Source organism: Sus scrofa, chromosome 5, assembly GCF_054392235.1.
Source record: "Sus scrofa isolate SSC_HxYL_T2T_F1_AM1 chromosome 5, Sscrofa_HxYL_maternal_Yorkshire_Landrace_v2.0, whole genome shotgun sequence".
In the NCBI taxonomy this organism is placed as follows: domain Eukaryota; kingdom Metazoa; phylum Chordata; class Mammalia; order Artiodactyla; family Suidae; genus Sus; species Sus scrofa.
In genome coordinates, this window is record NC_139387.1 from 25,098,852 (window position 1) to 25,114,982 (window position 16,131).

The 16,131-nt window shown below is 44.1% G+C and overlaps 1 protein-coding gene across 16 annotated transcripts in view; it reads right to left on the minus strand.

Moving 5' to 3' along the window:
- Positions 1-381: 381 nt before the first annotated feature.
- The window catches only part of SARNP (SAP domain containing ribonucleoprotein), a 63,103-nt gene continuing 47,353 nt past the window's right edge, over positions 382-16,131 (minus strand). For 6 of the 16 annotated variants that reach the window (XM_084956094.1, XM_084956102.1, XM_084956098.1 and 3 more), the window contains 2 exons: positions 10,703-10,792; positions 7,558-7,848 (listed from right to left, as the gene is read on the minus strand). In XM_084956094.1, the coding sequence (XP_084812220.1) occupies positions 7,807-7,848; positions 10,703-10,792 (132 nt within the window). In that variant the 3' untranslated portion in view covers positions 7,558-7,806. Of the gene's footprint in view, positions 2,767-4,011; positions 8,336-9,591; positions 10,793-16,131 lie in introns of those variants that run through there. The other 10 variants (XR_014803372.1, XR_014803376.1, XR_014803369.1 and 7 more) reach the window with 6 other exon arrangements.

A 16,131-nucleotide genomic window follows, 5' to 3' on the forward strand; every position in this document is an offset into this window, starting at 1 on the left:
GCATGGTCAGGTGGGGAGTGTGTGAGGTCTGAGGTGAGAAGGTTTGGCAAGAAGACTGAGAGATGTAGAGACAGAGTAGAGCAGAGGGATAGAGACGGAGGAACAAAAAGCAGCAGCGAGAAGGCAAAGGGATAGAGATGCAGAAGAGACAGAGACTAGGCAGAGATAAACAATGAAGAGACCGAAATGGAATATTAAGAGAAAGCCCCACACCAAGCCTCCTTTCTTCCAGTGGCAAGGTGAGGGGCTTGGTACGGTCTGGGGAGATTCCCCCCTGACTACCATTCTCAGTAGGAGAGGAAATCCAGACCCATTCTTAGCTTCTTCCCTTTCTCCCTCCAGCAGTGGCTAGGGGAAGGGAAGTAAGGGCAGGGGCAAACGTGAGGATTTTGGAACTTTATTTATTTATTTATTATGACTTTTCATTTTTTGGTATTTGGCTTTACTGAAATAGAAGGGCCCCTGCCCACTGTGCCCCATTTGTCCCTTATTCCCCAAACCCTGTCCTCCCTCAATACCCACCTACTTAAGCACTTGTTTAAAAGCCTCCAGGGTTGAGAACGGGAGTAGAGGGCAAGAGGGCTGACACATGGAAGTTTCCAACCCCAAATCACCCTACTTAACCTTCCTGAGCCAAACGGGTTGAACTGAATTCCAGCAATTGCAGAGACAGTGAGAGGTTAGGGTTTAGAAGCTTGGGGGTGTGGGGGAGGGCGCTCAACATCCAGGATCTATATGAGAGCCACTAAACTAACCCTCAGGTCTACCCTCACTGTACTGACTTATTTAGGCAAAGGTGTGGCCTGCTTATGCTCAAAATCCCCCCAGCCAAGAGAGAGACCAAAGAGCCTGTGGAATGCCTCTGCTCCCAGCCTCTGTCTTCAGGTTAATAAAAAGAAGAATAGAGAGAGCCCAGAGTCCCCAGGTCTGGGAAGGGTTAGGAGAGGTCAAGAAAGGAGTTGTAAGGAGGCTGAAGGTTACAGGGCGTTTGAATCCAAATCACTGCTCTGGGCTAGGGAGGAAAGCCAGCAGACCAAGGTGGAAGGGATTCTGGAGGGGGGACATTTTAGTCCCCCAACCCCAAAGCTCAGGGTGGAAGGAGAGAGAACAAGGGAGCAGAGTGTCTATAATTATTTTTATCTTTTATTTTTGGAACCTAGCAGTACCTGGCAGCAGGGAGGGGACAATAAAGTGGGGGAAAGCATCTGACAAGGCCAGTTAGAGCAGAGGACAGGAAGGATGGAGACTCCCTGGTTTGGAAAGCTAGGAAGCAGGCAGGTACTGGTTGCCACTCCAAGTCACTAGCTGGGCCTATTCATTCCTCCACAATCCTGACCCACCCTCCTCGGGACGCACTGTGCCTCGGTTTCTTCCCCTCTATGGAATGAGAAATAGCAGCACCCGCCACAGCCAAGAGATGAATTCTGAGCACTTACCACGGGCACTTTATGGACATAAAATACCTCTCGCTGTGGGACAGATAACCAGGGCACCAGAGTAGTGGTGAAGAGATGTGAGGCTGAGGAGTCACAGGCTTCAGAGTACAAGTTCCCCTCTGCCTCCCTCCCAGCTGGACAGTGCCTGAAGCCAAGGAGTTGAGAATCTCCTGACCCATACCCTATCCATACCTCACCACCAGACCTCTTGGTTCCAGACTAGAGCCTAGAGGATGTCAGGAGAGGAGGGGAAAAGAACCTTCAGCAAAACTGTCACTCTAAGTAGAGCCAGCAGTTATGGGTCTGATGCAAACAGTGCTGAACTAAAGTAAAGCCCAAGTTGGAGAGCTGATCTGCAAGGTTGGTTCTTCACAAGAGCATGACTTTCCCGCCTGGCCCAGCTGGTGGAAGGGGAAAAGGTATGTGGCCACCCTTGGAAGGGTGATGTTGGTGAGTTTTGGCATCTTATTCCCATTCCCATAGTGAAGAAGTGAGATGAGGTTATTTTGGTACAGGAATGGGCAAGGGCTGTTAAACATTTCAACTCGCCTCCTCCCACATAGCAGCTAAGCTAACCCCCCAGCCTCTCCTCTCTGGCCCTGTTCTTCATCTTTCCTTCTGCCCCAATCTTGGAAAACCAAGACCCACCTGACCATCAACACCATTCATATTTCCTTGGTGGAAGGAGAGGAACAGAGAAGTGAAGATCAGAAGATGCCTCCTCCAAGGCCAAATGCCCGTGTCTCTTGATCTTGGCACAGGGTGGGGGTTGGACAAGAGGCATCAGGTGACTTCCTTCTACAAGTTCTAGAGAGCTGGGGCATTAGATTTGGGGGACACTTAGAATATGCCCCTGTAATCCCACCAAATAAAGACCTTTGGGGGAGGGTCTTTCTCTTATGAACATAAATCTGAGTTTTAAGTCTCATTCTCCTGGTCCTCCTCAACCCAAAGAGGCATGGGATAAATAGGCTTGGGGGCACAGCCCAGCAACCTAGTGGGAACTAGTACCCCCCCCCCCACCTCATGATGTGTGTGGACCTGGCCAGTGCCCCTCTGATCATAATTAGTGTAATTATTATTTACTTTGTGTATTTGTTACACCATGTGTGTGATTGCCTTTGTTTGTTAAGGGTGTCTGAGGAGTATGGGGCTGACAGGGGCACTGGAATGCCAGGAAAGGACTTCTTCACTGAGATCAAGGCTTCCTGGAGGGAACCATTGCAAAAAGGCCATCAGGCAGTTTTCAAGTTATGTGACAGAGGGCAAAGATGGCCATAGGGTGCTCTGAATTTTGGGATGGTCACATGACACAATCCAGCACTTGAACCTGAAAAAAAAAAAAATAAATAAAAGCAGTCAAAGAGTTTAGAAATCAGTGATGAGCTCTTCTCCCTCATCAAGCGCCACATTTACACCTCGGAGACCAGGAAGCAAAGGATCTGAGGGAGAATGAAAACTCAAGGACTCAAGAAGATGGAGGTCTTTGAAGTAATGCAAAAACACAATGGGCATTTGGGATGAGGGCTGGGACATGCAGCTCAAGGGAGGTTGGGCAGAGGATGGGAGAGAGGGGACCTAGAACTACTTTTTGCTGGAGGCTTGATCCTAAACAGTCCCTCAAGATTATAAAAACCTCCAGCCTCCACAGAACAGATCTAAAAATTCTTTTGGGATGACTCCAGCTAATTTCTATCCTATTCTACACTTCACTGACTCTAGGTTTCCTCAACAAAATCCAAAACCAAACCAAACATTCAACTTCTAGCATACCAAGAGTTTATTAAGCATCTCAAATATTCTGATTCTACCATAAAAATGTCCCCCATGTACCTAGAGCACACTTGGTGAGGCGTAAGAATTGGAGGTAGCAAAGGAATCTTGCCTCATATCTGAAAACAAGAAAGTTCCTGTGACATCAATATGATCCAGAATGGGGCACAATGTGCCCCCATGCTTTCCCCCGCTGTCAGTTCTATCAGCAGACTGACCCCATCAGACTGAAATCAAGGAAGGACAAAAGTGCTACATACGGTATCCTCCCTTCAAGGAACTGCTTCATCCACACCTACACCTACCTTTTAGCCTGAACTAAAAATAGCTCTCCCACCCCATTTCCCATTGCCTGTTGTTTCCTACATTGAGGGACAGACACCCAGAAGAGACTGCAAGATGTCTTTTATCCCTTAACATCCTGCAACTTAATGCATGAGTAGCTATCCTACACCTTGTCTTTGCCTGTCTTGGGGGCCCCAGGCTAAGAACCAGCAGGCAGTGGCATTTACAGCTCCTGTTGTGTGGTGAGGCAGAAGCTGGGAAGTTAATGCCTCCAGCTTCATTTTCCTATCAATGAGCTGGGGATAAGGGAGCAACTGGGACTTCTCCCACCTCTTCACATTTCTAAGTCCCAAATGCACGTACATATGCAGTATGCACATACACACTCTCAAACTAGTCTCTACCCTCTAGCTGGAACCTACTCAGGGAAAAGAGAATATTTCTACTGTAAATCACCTAGTAAAATGGAGAGCTAATATTTACTGGACAATTACTACGCAAAAAAAGGGTAAGCAAATTGTGTGCATAATGTGATAGTATTTATTCTCACAGCAACCTTCACGACAGGGTTGGAAGTGGCACTGAGTTTGGAAAAGAGTCAGGAATGATTAATTTCCCCACTGTTTCAGAACCAGTTGAGTTAATGCAGTAGAACAAGAAACTATACCAAAGAAGTTGCTTTACAATATTTCATTCTCATCTATTAATAGTGATCTGAGAGGTGGAAAAACTAAAGGCCAGGACAACTGAGAAAGGAAAAGAAAGAGAAAGCTGGGAGAGCTTTGGGCTCAAAGTGTTCCCAAAGTGTGAAACCTGACATTTTTCAGTCCCTTTGGAAGGAAAAACAAGTAGTAGACATGTAGCAAGAAAGGGGAGACATTAGATTTTGGTGGAGTCCAATAACCAGAGGTGAGTGACACATCAGAGGTTGTCCTAAAAGAGGACAGGGAAAAATAATCTTGTAGGTCACAGGTCCTTTATCTTTATTTATTTATTTATTTATTTATTTAAGGTCCTCTCTTCCCCTTCATCTATTCCTCATGTCAGATATTAGGACTCAAAACCAAGAAGTCCTGCTCTTTCTCACATTTTTTGGTCTTTTTGCCTTTCCTAGGGCCGCTTCCCACGGCATATGGAGGTTGCCAGGCTAGGGGTCAAATCGGAGCTGTAGCCGCCGGCCTACACCACAGCACCACAGTAACATCAGATCGGAGCCATGTCTGAGACCTACACCTCAGCTCATGGCAATGCCGGATCCTTAACCCACTGAGCAAGGCTAGGGATCAAACCCTCAACCCTCATGGTTCCTAGTGGGATTCGTTAACCACTGCGCCAAGATGGGAACTCCTGCCTTCCTTTTTTTTAGGGCTGCACCCTTGGCATATGGAGGTTGCCAGGATAGGGGTCGAATCAGAGCTACAGCTGCCGGCCCACACCACAGCCACAGCCACGCAGGATCCGAGCCTGTCTGTGCCCTAAACCACAGCTCACAGCAACACCAGATCCTTAACCCACTGAGCGAAGTCAAGGATCTAACCTGCAGCCTCACGGTTCCTAGTTGTATTTGTTTCCACTGTGCTTTGACAGGAACTCCTCGTCTTCGTTATAGCCCTCATCCCACAGAGGCTTCCAGCCTTGTATATTCAGAAGTTCCCAAGACCCGAGGTGGCAGGAAGGGCAGTTTAAAGTGATAGTAGAGAAAAAGAGAATGATCCTAGAGAACCATAAAAAGGTACAGATTTATAGCTGAGGAAGCTGGTTCCTTCTGCACCTTTTATAGACTCCCTCATTAAGAGCTTCCAGGTATGCAGAGAATGTCACAGCTTCAGGACAGGGCAAAGAAGACTGGAGTCAGCTAACTACATCTGGATCCTGGATTAACCTAAAGTTACTGGGGAATAGGAAGGAAGGGTACTTGGATCCCAGATAAAGAACTGCAAGCATGGAAGCCTGTTCTGCCTTTTAAGTAACTTACTATTTTAAGACTGAATTAGTAAAAAAGACATAGGCATCATGAACTATTCATGTTCAAAAAGTATGTATGGAATGATTACAATGAGACAGAAAGAGGATTTGGTGATCAGACTTGGAGGTGAGACACTTCTGTCCAACCTAAGAACAACTGCTGGAATGAGATGAAAAAGGCTAGTAAAAAATTCACACAAATTGAGAAACACTGTATCAAAGATACAGGGAGAGTGAGTCCAGTAGGGAATGATTAGGCTTTGGGAAGAGAATCCTGAGGATAGGGGATGGGGATGGGGAGGCTGAATACTTTTCTGGAACATTATAGAAGATAAGGAGACAAAGTGAGGAAAACTTCTCAAGGACCTAGTGCTCCATTCCATTATCTGCATCTGTTCTACTCCTACACCTCTTTCTGATTTTGAGTAGAAAAGCCTTACCGAATCTATAATTTCTCTAAAGCTACAAAATTGAATTATTTCTCTCTGGTTCTGTTTTGAGAGAGACAGAATAACAGAAAGGAAAAGCTAGCTTCAAGATCAGGGCCTGAAGAAAAGAAAAGGGAGATACCTTTACCTTTCTATAAATTACAAAACCAGAGAGAAGTATTAGTAGAAATGGGAACAAGGAGGAGTTCCTGTCATGGCTCAGTGGAAACAAATCTGACCAGGATCCATGAGGACGCAGGTTCGATCCCTGACCTCACTCAGTGGGTTAAGGATCCAGAGTTGCCGTGAGCTGTGGTGTAGGCCTGCAGCTACAGCGCCAATTCGACTCTTAGCCTGGGAACCTCCATACACCGAGAGTGAGCCCTAAAAAGACCAAAGGGGAAAAAAAAAAAAAAAATAGGAACAAGGAATTACACCACAGCTATACAGGACCTGAATATGGCGCCAAAGTCTTCAGGTAAGGTGCCATGCGCTTAAGTTTTACTACCAAAAAACACACAAACCCAAAGATATAAAGATGTACAGAAATAGGAGTTCCCACCGTGGTGCAGTAGAAACGAATCCAACTAGAAACCATGAGGTTGTGGGTTCAATCCCTGGCTGCGCTCAGTGCATTAAGGATCCGGCATTATAGTGAACTGTGGTGTAGGTCGCAGACGCAGCTTGGATCTGGCGTTGCTGTGGCTGTGGCATAGGCCGGCAGCTGTAGCTCTGATTAGACCCCTAGCCTGGGAACCTCCATATACCACGAATTCGGCCTTAAAGAGACAAAAAGACAAAAAAAGACAAAAAAAGACAAAAAAAAAAAAAAAAAAGATGTATAGAAATAAAGATTAAGAGGAGAAACCCTATACTAACACATCCCAAAAGATTAAGTAGCAGGTCTCAGATCTACGTGAAACTTCAAACGCAAACAAGCAGCCTATTCAGTGAGAGCCTAACCTTTCTAAGTAGGAGGTTCAGTGAAGAAAACGGATTTTAGTAATATCTTAGAAACACTGACACCAAAACTGTAAAAGTATATTCCTTCAACAGAAGACGACAAACTAAACTAGCAAAAGGTTTGATTAGAAAATAGAAGCTTCTAGTCCACAGCTTTTATTTTCAGTGATCTAGGTAATAAAGCTTAACACCTATATCCTGTCATACTTTGAATCCCTATACTTTCTTTGAGTTCAGCCCATCTCCTTTCCTGAACTGCATAACCAACAGGATCCCACACATTGGCTTCAGCTGAAACCAGACAGGTCACTCTTGAAAACAAGGTCCTTCCTGACTCCAGAATAGGGACTCTAGACTCCATTCCGTAACAGACTACCAATCACTAGCCCTTGTATTTACATCCTTTGCACCTCCTAAAACCCAGTGTTCTCCCTATTTTATCCCAATGGGTCATGTCAACTTGTTGAAGCAAAGATTCAGGGTGAAATTTAGCCTCTTCATGGAGGATAAAGAGGTAAAATGATGCCTGTGAGTATGAGAGAAGGGAATAAATAGGCTTAAAGGGATAGACTCAATCCTTTTCCTTGTTCTCTTTTCTAAAGGATAAAGGCATTATGGCTAATTCTCTATAATATTTGCCCCTTAAGCTCCCTTTATCTGGTCTAATCTGGCTCTATGAACTCAAAGGAGAACCTGATAAAACACACTATTCTTTTTTCTATTTTTTTATTAACAAGCAAAATAATAATTAAAAAACAACACAACAACAACAACCTTAAAGTTGGAACAGCAATAAGTCAAATTGCTGCTGGAGTTCACGAATGTACCTGAGGTACATGCTCCCTCATTGCAAGGCAGGACCTAGGCACATGGCTGTGCATTTAGGTATACATGTGACCAGGAAGAGTCAGAGAGATGGAAACCATTGGAGAATGGAAAGCATCAAGAGCTTTTCATCAGGCAATCCCAAAGCGCTCTGCTCTTTTCCTCTTCTTTGCCTATAAGGAAAAAGCAAGAAGAAAAAAAATTAGATTATAAGACAACAGTGGCCTGGGTTCCTGACTGCTTTAATCCAAACTCACATGGACTGTCACAAGGTCCAAGAAGGAGGGAAGGCCAGGCTTAAGCTTGGCAGCCAGAGACTTAATGTCTGAATCTCTCTAGTTATCCAGTTAGAGCTGGTTTGTTTGGAAAGAATGGTAAGGAGGGGAAAAGATTGTGGGGAGTAGGGGGTGGGAGGAGAGGAGGAAGAGGAGAATAAGGTAAAAAGTAGAAAGATTCCTCAAGGAGAAAAAACCACACAGCCTTACAGCAAGTTAGCCTTTTTTTTTTTTTTTTTTTTTTGGTCTTTTTGCCTTTTCTAGGGCCACTCCTGTGGCACATGGAGGTTCCCAGGCTAGGGGTCTAATTGGAGCTGTAGCCACTGACCTATGCCAGAGCCACAGCAACGTGGGATCCGAGCCGTGACTGCGACCTACACCACAGCTCATGGCAATGCCGGATCCTTAACCCACTGAGTGAGGCCAGGGATTGAACCCGAAACCTCATGGTTCCTAGTCAGATTCATTAACCACTGCACCACCATGGGAGCTCCGCAAGTTAGCCTTAATATGATGAAGAAAAGTTTTCCAGTTAGTGCGGAGATGGGAGATTTCAAAGGAAAAAAGGTTGACCAATGCTATTTCATGGAGAAGGTAAAGAGGATGTCCTTCTGGGCAGTAGGTTCAGTCAGCAAGGCCCCAACAGGGATTGATTAAGGGAGGCAGTATTGGTGAAAGGGTGGGAAATGGGTAGCAGAGAGTAGGAGAGAAAGATATTTTTGTTCTGGGAGTGACTCACAAAACAGAACTGAGTCCTTCATCCTCATGCCAACCACTGCCTCCCAGTAAAGAGGGGCTTTTTTTAAAAATTCCGTTCATACAAGAGGTTTCATTTAGATTAAAAAGAAAAGCTGAGTGCATACAAGCCTAGCTCACTCCATTTGGATTTCTGACACAATTCTTTGGAATCAAATGGAGGTCCTCTGGTTCATGTAAACTACATCAGCCTCAAAAGTTACTACTCCCTTATACACATTAACGCTCCTAACAAAAGCCACTATTCCTTTTTCGGGGGGGGGGGGGGGTCTCCTTTTCCCACCTTTTTGTTGCACCCATGGCACACGGAAGTTCCTGGGCAAGGGAGTGAATCCGAGTCACATGTGCAGCGTATGCCAAAGCTGCAGCAATGCCAGATCCTTAACCCACTGCACTGGGCCAGGGGTCAAACCAGCAACTCCACAGAGACAAGCTGGATCATTAATCCACTGTGCCACAGAGGAAGCCCCCCCACCCCTTAAAATTAGTTTCTAGTGTACAGCAAAGTCATTCAATTAGACACACACACACAAACACACATTCTTTTTCATAATCTTTTCCATTATGGTTTATTACAGGATACTGAATATAGTTCCTTGTGCTATAGAGTAGGATCTTGTTTATTCTATTCCTTTTCACCTAACAAAATCCTCATCTGCCTTATCTTGGAGGCCAAATGTACCAACTTGTGAACATGCCTGTTTTACAACAGTTTCCTTGACAAGAAGGGAGTGATTTTAACTAGAATTAAAACCAACCTGGAGTTCCTATGGTGGCTCAGCAGTTAACGAACCCGACTAGTATCCATGAGGATGCGGGTTCAATCCCTGGCCTCACTCAGTGGGTTAAGGATCCGGCGTTGCCATGAGCTGTGGTGTAGGTCACAGACGTGGCTCGGATCCTATGTTGCTGTGGCTGTGGTGTAGGCCGGCAGCTGTAGCTCCACTTTGACCCCTGGCCCAGGAACCTCCATATGCTGCAGATGCAGCCCTAAAAAGCAAAAAATAAAAAAATAATTTAAAAAAATTTCTCAGGGTTTATTACAAGACTGACTCTGATATTTATTCATAAGATTTTGAGTGTGTATGGTAATGGATTTTCAGAGGCCACCTGTCGAGGCAGATGGAAAGAAGTAAATTTGGTGAAATGAAAGAAGCAACATTCCAAGTTCTTTGCCACCTAAGGGGTTTCAATAATTCTAAACATACTATTTTAACTGTTCTTGTATGCCCCAAGTGACAGTTGGTCTCCATTAAAGATACTCTCGAATCAGCAAATCAATTTGTCTGTCAACACTCTGGGCAGTCTGCCAAGGCTCAGAGTCTCAATGAATGTTACTCCAGAGAACGCTGGGATATGGATGAACAGAAGTCTTAACAAACAAACAAACAAAAAGACATTCATTCTGAGAAACTATCTGTAAATAAAGTGATAAGAATAAGAAGTCTCATTTGAGCCCACTGTCCTATTCCAGAGGGGAATTAGACAACTATACATACTTGTGTCTGGGCTGGACATGAACTTCATTAAATGATCAAAGAAATATGCTTGGCAGATAATCAGAGACATTGCTACTTACTGAATATTTTAATAATGTGACAGACACTGTGTCAAACATTTTACACAGAATCATTTCATGCTTAAAATAGAGGTAAGTTTTATTATTCACACTTTCCAGATAATGAAACTGAGGCTCAGAAAACTATCATAATTTGTAAGTATTATATTACTAAGTGGCTCAGCCACTTTTCAAATCCAAACTTAACTGATTCCAAATCTTGTGTTCTTTTCTACTAGCTCTAACAGTGAATTACTTAAGTATATCGATGGAATTCAGTGGGGTCACTTTATTCAGGAAACAGATAGCAAGCAAAGGACAAAAGATCTTGTTATCTGGGCACTTAAGAAGTAGGCTGGGAAATAATAATGTTTCTCTACTCTGTTCACCTTCATTTTCCCTTCAAGGGCCCTATGAAGTATTCTAGGTATATTTTACCTCTGTATCCTCTGTGGTTCCTGTTCCAGCTGAACTTGTGACAATCCCAAATCGCTCCTTCCTTTTTTTCAGCTTCTCATCATCCTCAGACTGTTCAGGGACAAAGAAAACAGTTAAAACAAGCTAGCCTTCATTCACAAGGTAAATAGGAATGAAATTCTAACTTATTGGACAAAATACATCAGCCAACCTGTGTCAAGAACTAAGGATCACACAAACAAAAAACAGACAGAAAGCTCAATAAGCTAGCATATAGCATATTGTCTACGGAATGACTGAAGATTTTAAGTATGGCCTCAATACCCATAAGTAGAGTCAAGAGAACAATAAGAAATGCCCATAAAACAAACTCCTGTCCTGAAGACATTTTTGTAGTTTAGAGATATGGAAAGCAGAGGCTTTACTAAATAATATCTGCATGGAGCAGGTTGGTAGAAGGCACTCAAACTATTTACTGAACATTGCTTACTTACAAGTTCCATTTACTTGCTAATAAGAAAGGGAAGAGAAAGGGGGCCAGAGTGGTGTTTTTGAAGATCTTAGAAAGCTAAGCGTTATGAACACCCAGAAAAGTCACAAAAGGATCTGAATAGTTTGAAATGATTTGGAACAAGGAAACAGCTACAGTCATCTCTCTCAGAGATATGCCCTGGATCTTTTCCAAGCATCCAAGAGACTCATGATGTCTGCCCTGTAATCAGAGACAATGTTCCAGTTTACCATGAATTTGGAGCTGACCATTCTACAGTATTTTATTTATTTTTCTGGCTGTGCCCAACAGCATGTGGAAATTCCTGGGCCAGGGATCAAACCTGAGCCAAGCTGGATTCTTAACCACAGAACTCCTTTCTTATAGTATATATTTTATTTTAAATTTTATTTATTTACTTATTTATTTTTTATTTTTCATTTTCTTTTTTATTGCTACACAAGTGGCATTTAGAAGTTCTCAGGCCAGTGGTCAAAATGGAGCTGCAGCTGCCAGCCTACACCACAGTCAAAAGTATTCATCAAACAGGAGTTCCCTTGTGGTGAAGCAGGTTCAGAATCTGGCATTGTCACTGCTGTGGCTCAGGTCAGATCCCCGGCCAGGGAACTTCCACATGCCAAGGGTGCAGCAACACTGCATTTTTTTTTTTTTTTTTTTTGGCCATACCCACAACACATTCAGGCCAGGGACTGAATCTGAGCTGCAGCTGAGACCTATGCCACAGTTTCAGCAACATCAGATCCCTAACCCACTGTGCCAGGCAAGAGATAGAATCTGCACGGCTGCAGACAACACCGGATCCTTAACCTGCTGCACCATGGCAGGAACTCCAGGCTTATTTTTATTTTCTTTTTAGGGCCAAACCTGTGGCATATGTAAGTTTCCAGGCTAGGGGATGAATTGGAGCTGTAGCTGCCAGCTCACATTTGATTCACATCTGTGACCTATACTGTAGCCTTCAACAACGCTGGATCCTTAACCCACTGAACAGAGGCCAGGGATCGAACTCAAATCCTCATGGATACTAGTTGGCTTCTTAACCTGTTGAGCCATACAGTAGAAATTCCTATTTTTTTTTTTTTTTAAATTTTTGGCCGCTCCTGTGGCATGTGGAGCTTCTCTGTAGCCAGGTATCAAACCTGTGCCACACCAGAGATTTGGGCCACTGCAATGACAAGGCCAGATCCTTAACTCACTGCATTACAAGGGAACCCCCAAAACAGGAATTTTTAAAATACCTTTACTCTCAACCCCAACCATGGAATTGCTTTTGTTTCTATGACTACAGGAACCACCTCTTGGTTAAAAGCAGGGCAGCTATAGAGTTTTATGTGTTCAATTCGTCTCACTAGCCCAGCTCTCTGAACACAGTGGGCAGGAATACTATCTATTTTTTTTTTCTTTCTTTCTTTTTATGGATGAATCTGTAGCATATGGAGGTTCCCAGGCTGGGGGTGGAATAGGAGCTGTAGCTGCATGCCACAGCCACAGCCACACTGGATCCTTAACCCACTGAGTGAGGCCAGGGATCAAACCTGCATCCTCACGGAGACTACACTGGGTTCTTAAACCTGCTGAGCCACAACTGAGCCAGAATGGGAACTCTTATTTTCTCAGGCTCTTTTAGCGTGAGGAACAAGTTCATTTTCTCCTTTGGTTGCACTCACTGCCTTCTAGCAAGTAGGAAATGAGCTTAGAAAGGTTGGTGGTTATTGAAGGACTGAAAAATCCTACATGAGTTATCACTTAATCACAGTGTATTACTAGAACAGAATATATTGCCTACATAGGTTTTTTGCCTTTTTCATTATGACCATCAGCAAATCAAGAGTGGGTGGATAATTAATGTAATCTAAACCACTGTTAAACACTGAGCCAGGTTCCAGAGGAAAAAAGTATTCTTGTTTTTAACAATCATAAATTAATAATGGTTATAACTACTAACATTTGGGTGCTTACTATGTGCCAGGTACTATATTAAAGTTCTTTTTCTTCTTTCTTTCTCTTTCTCCTCCCTTCCTGTCTTTTTAGGGCCGCATCCGTGGCATATGGAGGTTCCCAGGCTAGGGGTCAAATTGGAGCTGTAGCCCACCAACCTATGCCACAGCCATAGCAACGCAAGATCTCGAGCTGTGTCTGCAACCTACACCACAGCTCATAACAATGCAGGATCTTTAACTCAGGGATCGAACCTGTGTCCTCATGGATCCTAATGAGATTTGATTTCGCTGAGCTGAGCCACGATGGGAACTCCTCATTTAGTTGTTTGTTTGTTTTGGCTGTGTCCATGGCATGCAGAAGTTCCTAGGCCAGGGATCAAACTCATGCCACAGCACCTACATCAGATCCTTAACCCACTGCACCATGAGGAAACTCCACATTTAGTTCTTTTTTTTTTTTTTTTTTGGCTTTTTTGCCTTTGCTAGGGCTGCTCTGGTGGCATATGGAGGTTCTCAGGCTACAGGGCTAATCGGAGCTGTAGCTGCTGGCCTACGCCAGAGCCACAACAACTTGGGATCTGAGCCTCATCTGCGACCTACACCACAGCTCACGGCAACGCCAGATCCTTAACCCACTGAGCAAGGCCAGGGATCGAACCCACAACCTCATGGTTCCTAGTCAGATTCATTAACCACTGTGCCACAACGGGAACTCCCACACATTTAGTTCTTTTAACAATCTTAAACATGGTAGGTAGTATGACTAAATTCATTCCATAGATAAGAAAACTGATGTTAAGAGATATTAAGGAGTTCCCGTTGTGGCGCAGTGGTTAACGAATCCGACTAGGAACCATGAGGTTGCGGGTTCGATCCCTGCCCTTGCTCAGTGGGTTAACGATCCGGCGTTGCCGTGAGCTGTGGTGTAGGTTGCAGACGCGGCTCGGATCCCGTGTTGCTGTGGCTCTGGCGTAGGCTGGTGGCTACAGCTTCGATTCAACCCCTAGCCTGGGAACCTCCATATGCCGCGGGAGCGGCCCAAGAAATAGCAACAACAACAAAAAAGACAAAAAAGAAAAAAAAAAAAAAAAAGAAAGAAAAAAAGAGATATTAAGTAACCTGCCTAAGTCTCACAAAGAGTAAGCGGCAGTCAGAAAAGGAAACCAAACATTTTACTCAAGAACCTACTTTCCTGAGTTCCAGTTTTGGCTTAGTGGGTCATGAACATGAGATCCATGAGGATTCGGGTCTGACCCCTGGCCTAAGTGGGTTAAGGATCTGTTGTTGCTGTGAGCTGGTATAGGTTGGCAGACATGGTTTAAATTCCAAGTTGCTGTGGCTATGGCGTAGGCCCACAGCTGATTCAACCCCTAGCCTGAGAACTTAAAATGCCTGAAATGCAAAAAAGAACCCACTTTAACTTTACCCTATCTTCAGGTATCAAGTAGCAGAATGGAAGTAGTGCTTAATTCCCAAGTTTCCAAGGAAAGGAAAATCACTAGGACCCTTAGCTAAAAGTAGTTGTGAACCACTTCAACTACTTTTATATCATTCAAATGACTTGAGTCAATGCTAGGATCCACTGCTTTTTTACCATACCATATGCCTCCATTTTATAGCTAACTAGGGATCTAGGGAAAGGACTCCAATGAGCAGTCTCATACTAAAGATTTTCTCAACTGAATTTATTTCTAATTTTGGCTAATTGGCTATTTCATCTGTTGAACTGTATGGAAAGAATTAGGGTTTCCAAAGAACAAGGCCTCACCATATTTTTCCTTACCAAGTCACCAGGAAGTTTGTTTTGTCTACCACCACTAAGATAAAAGTGATTAAGGGATACAAATGGTGATTTCCAAATTAGAACCTCTGCAGGACATTCTAGATGAAAGATCTCCATTTCGTTAAGACTCCAGGCCAAGCAGGAAACGGTTTTAGGGGGAATAAGAGGAGCACACCATACCCTTCTTCGAAAGAGGCAGGACTAGACCATAACTTGAACTACCACTATGCACTTTTTTCATTCAATTCAGTGCTGGGGGTAGTTACCATTGTGGCTCAGCAGGTTAAGAACCTGACATAGTATCTGTGAGGATATAAGTTTGATCCCTGGCCTCATTCAGTGGTTTAAGGATCTGGTGTTGTCACAAGCTGTGGCAGAGGTCACAGATTCAGCTTGGATCCTGTGTTATTGTGGCTGTGGTATAGGCTGGCAGCTGCAGCTCTGATTTGATCCCTAGCCCAGTAACTTCCAAATGCCACAGGGCAGCCCTAAAAAGAAAAAGAAAAAAAAAAAAAAAAAAAATTCAGTGCTACAGGTACTTAAGCAAGTATAAATCACAAAAGATGCTACTTCTGAAACTTAGCCATTCTCTTGGCACAAACCCTGGGGCCACTCCCTTCACAAATCTCATCACAGAGCCTATGCCCATTTGGAATGTGTGGGGCAGCCTTTCCTCTGGTTCTCTACTTTGCTACATTCCAAAACGGGGAGTCTGACTTCTAAGTTAAACATCCAGTTTCTTCTTGAGCTCAAAGGTGAGGAAAGAATGAGGGAGAAAAAGAAGGGAGGTTGTGATGGGGATATACTTCCCTAACTATGAAGGACAGTATCAAGAGATTTCCCCATGAGCTTCCTTTTTTTAATCCTTCAGTACCTCTCCTGGAGATCCAGGCAGAGCATCTGCTCCAAATCTACCAGGGGCTCTAGGGGGGAAAAAAAACAATACAGATGCCCCCACCTCCTATCCCCTATGAACAGCCTGCCCACTCCTCACCCACAGAGACCAGTGAGGGTTTTATTTATTTTGTGCATGTCTGCCCTTCCTTCTGTAGCCAGCACCCCTCAGCTCCCCTCCTAAAGCCTCTTTCCTCCTTGCCCTGCAGGGAAAGTGCACAACAGGCCCAGTAAATCAACACAGTTCTAATGATCTCTCTCACTTGACCCTTCTAGCGTGACGGTGTCGCATGGAAACAAATGTACAATAAACTTCACTCCA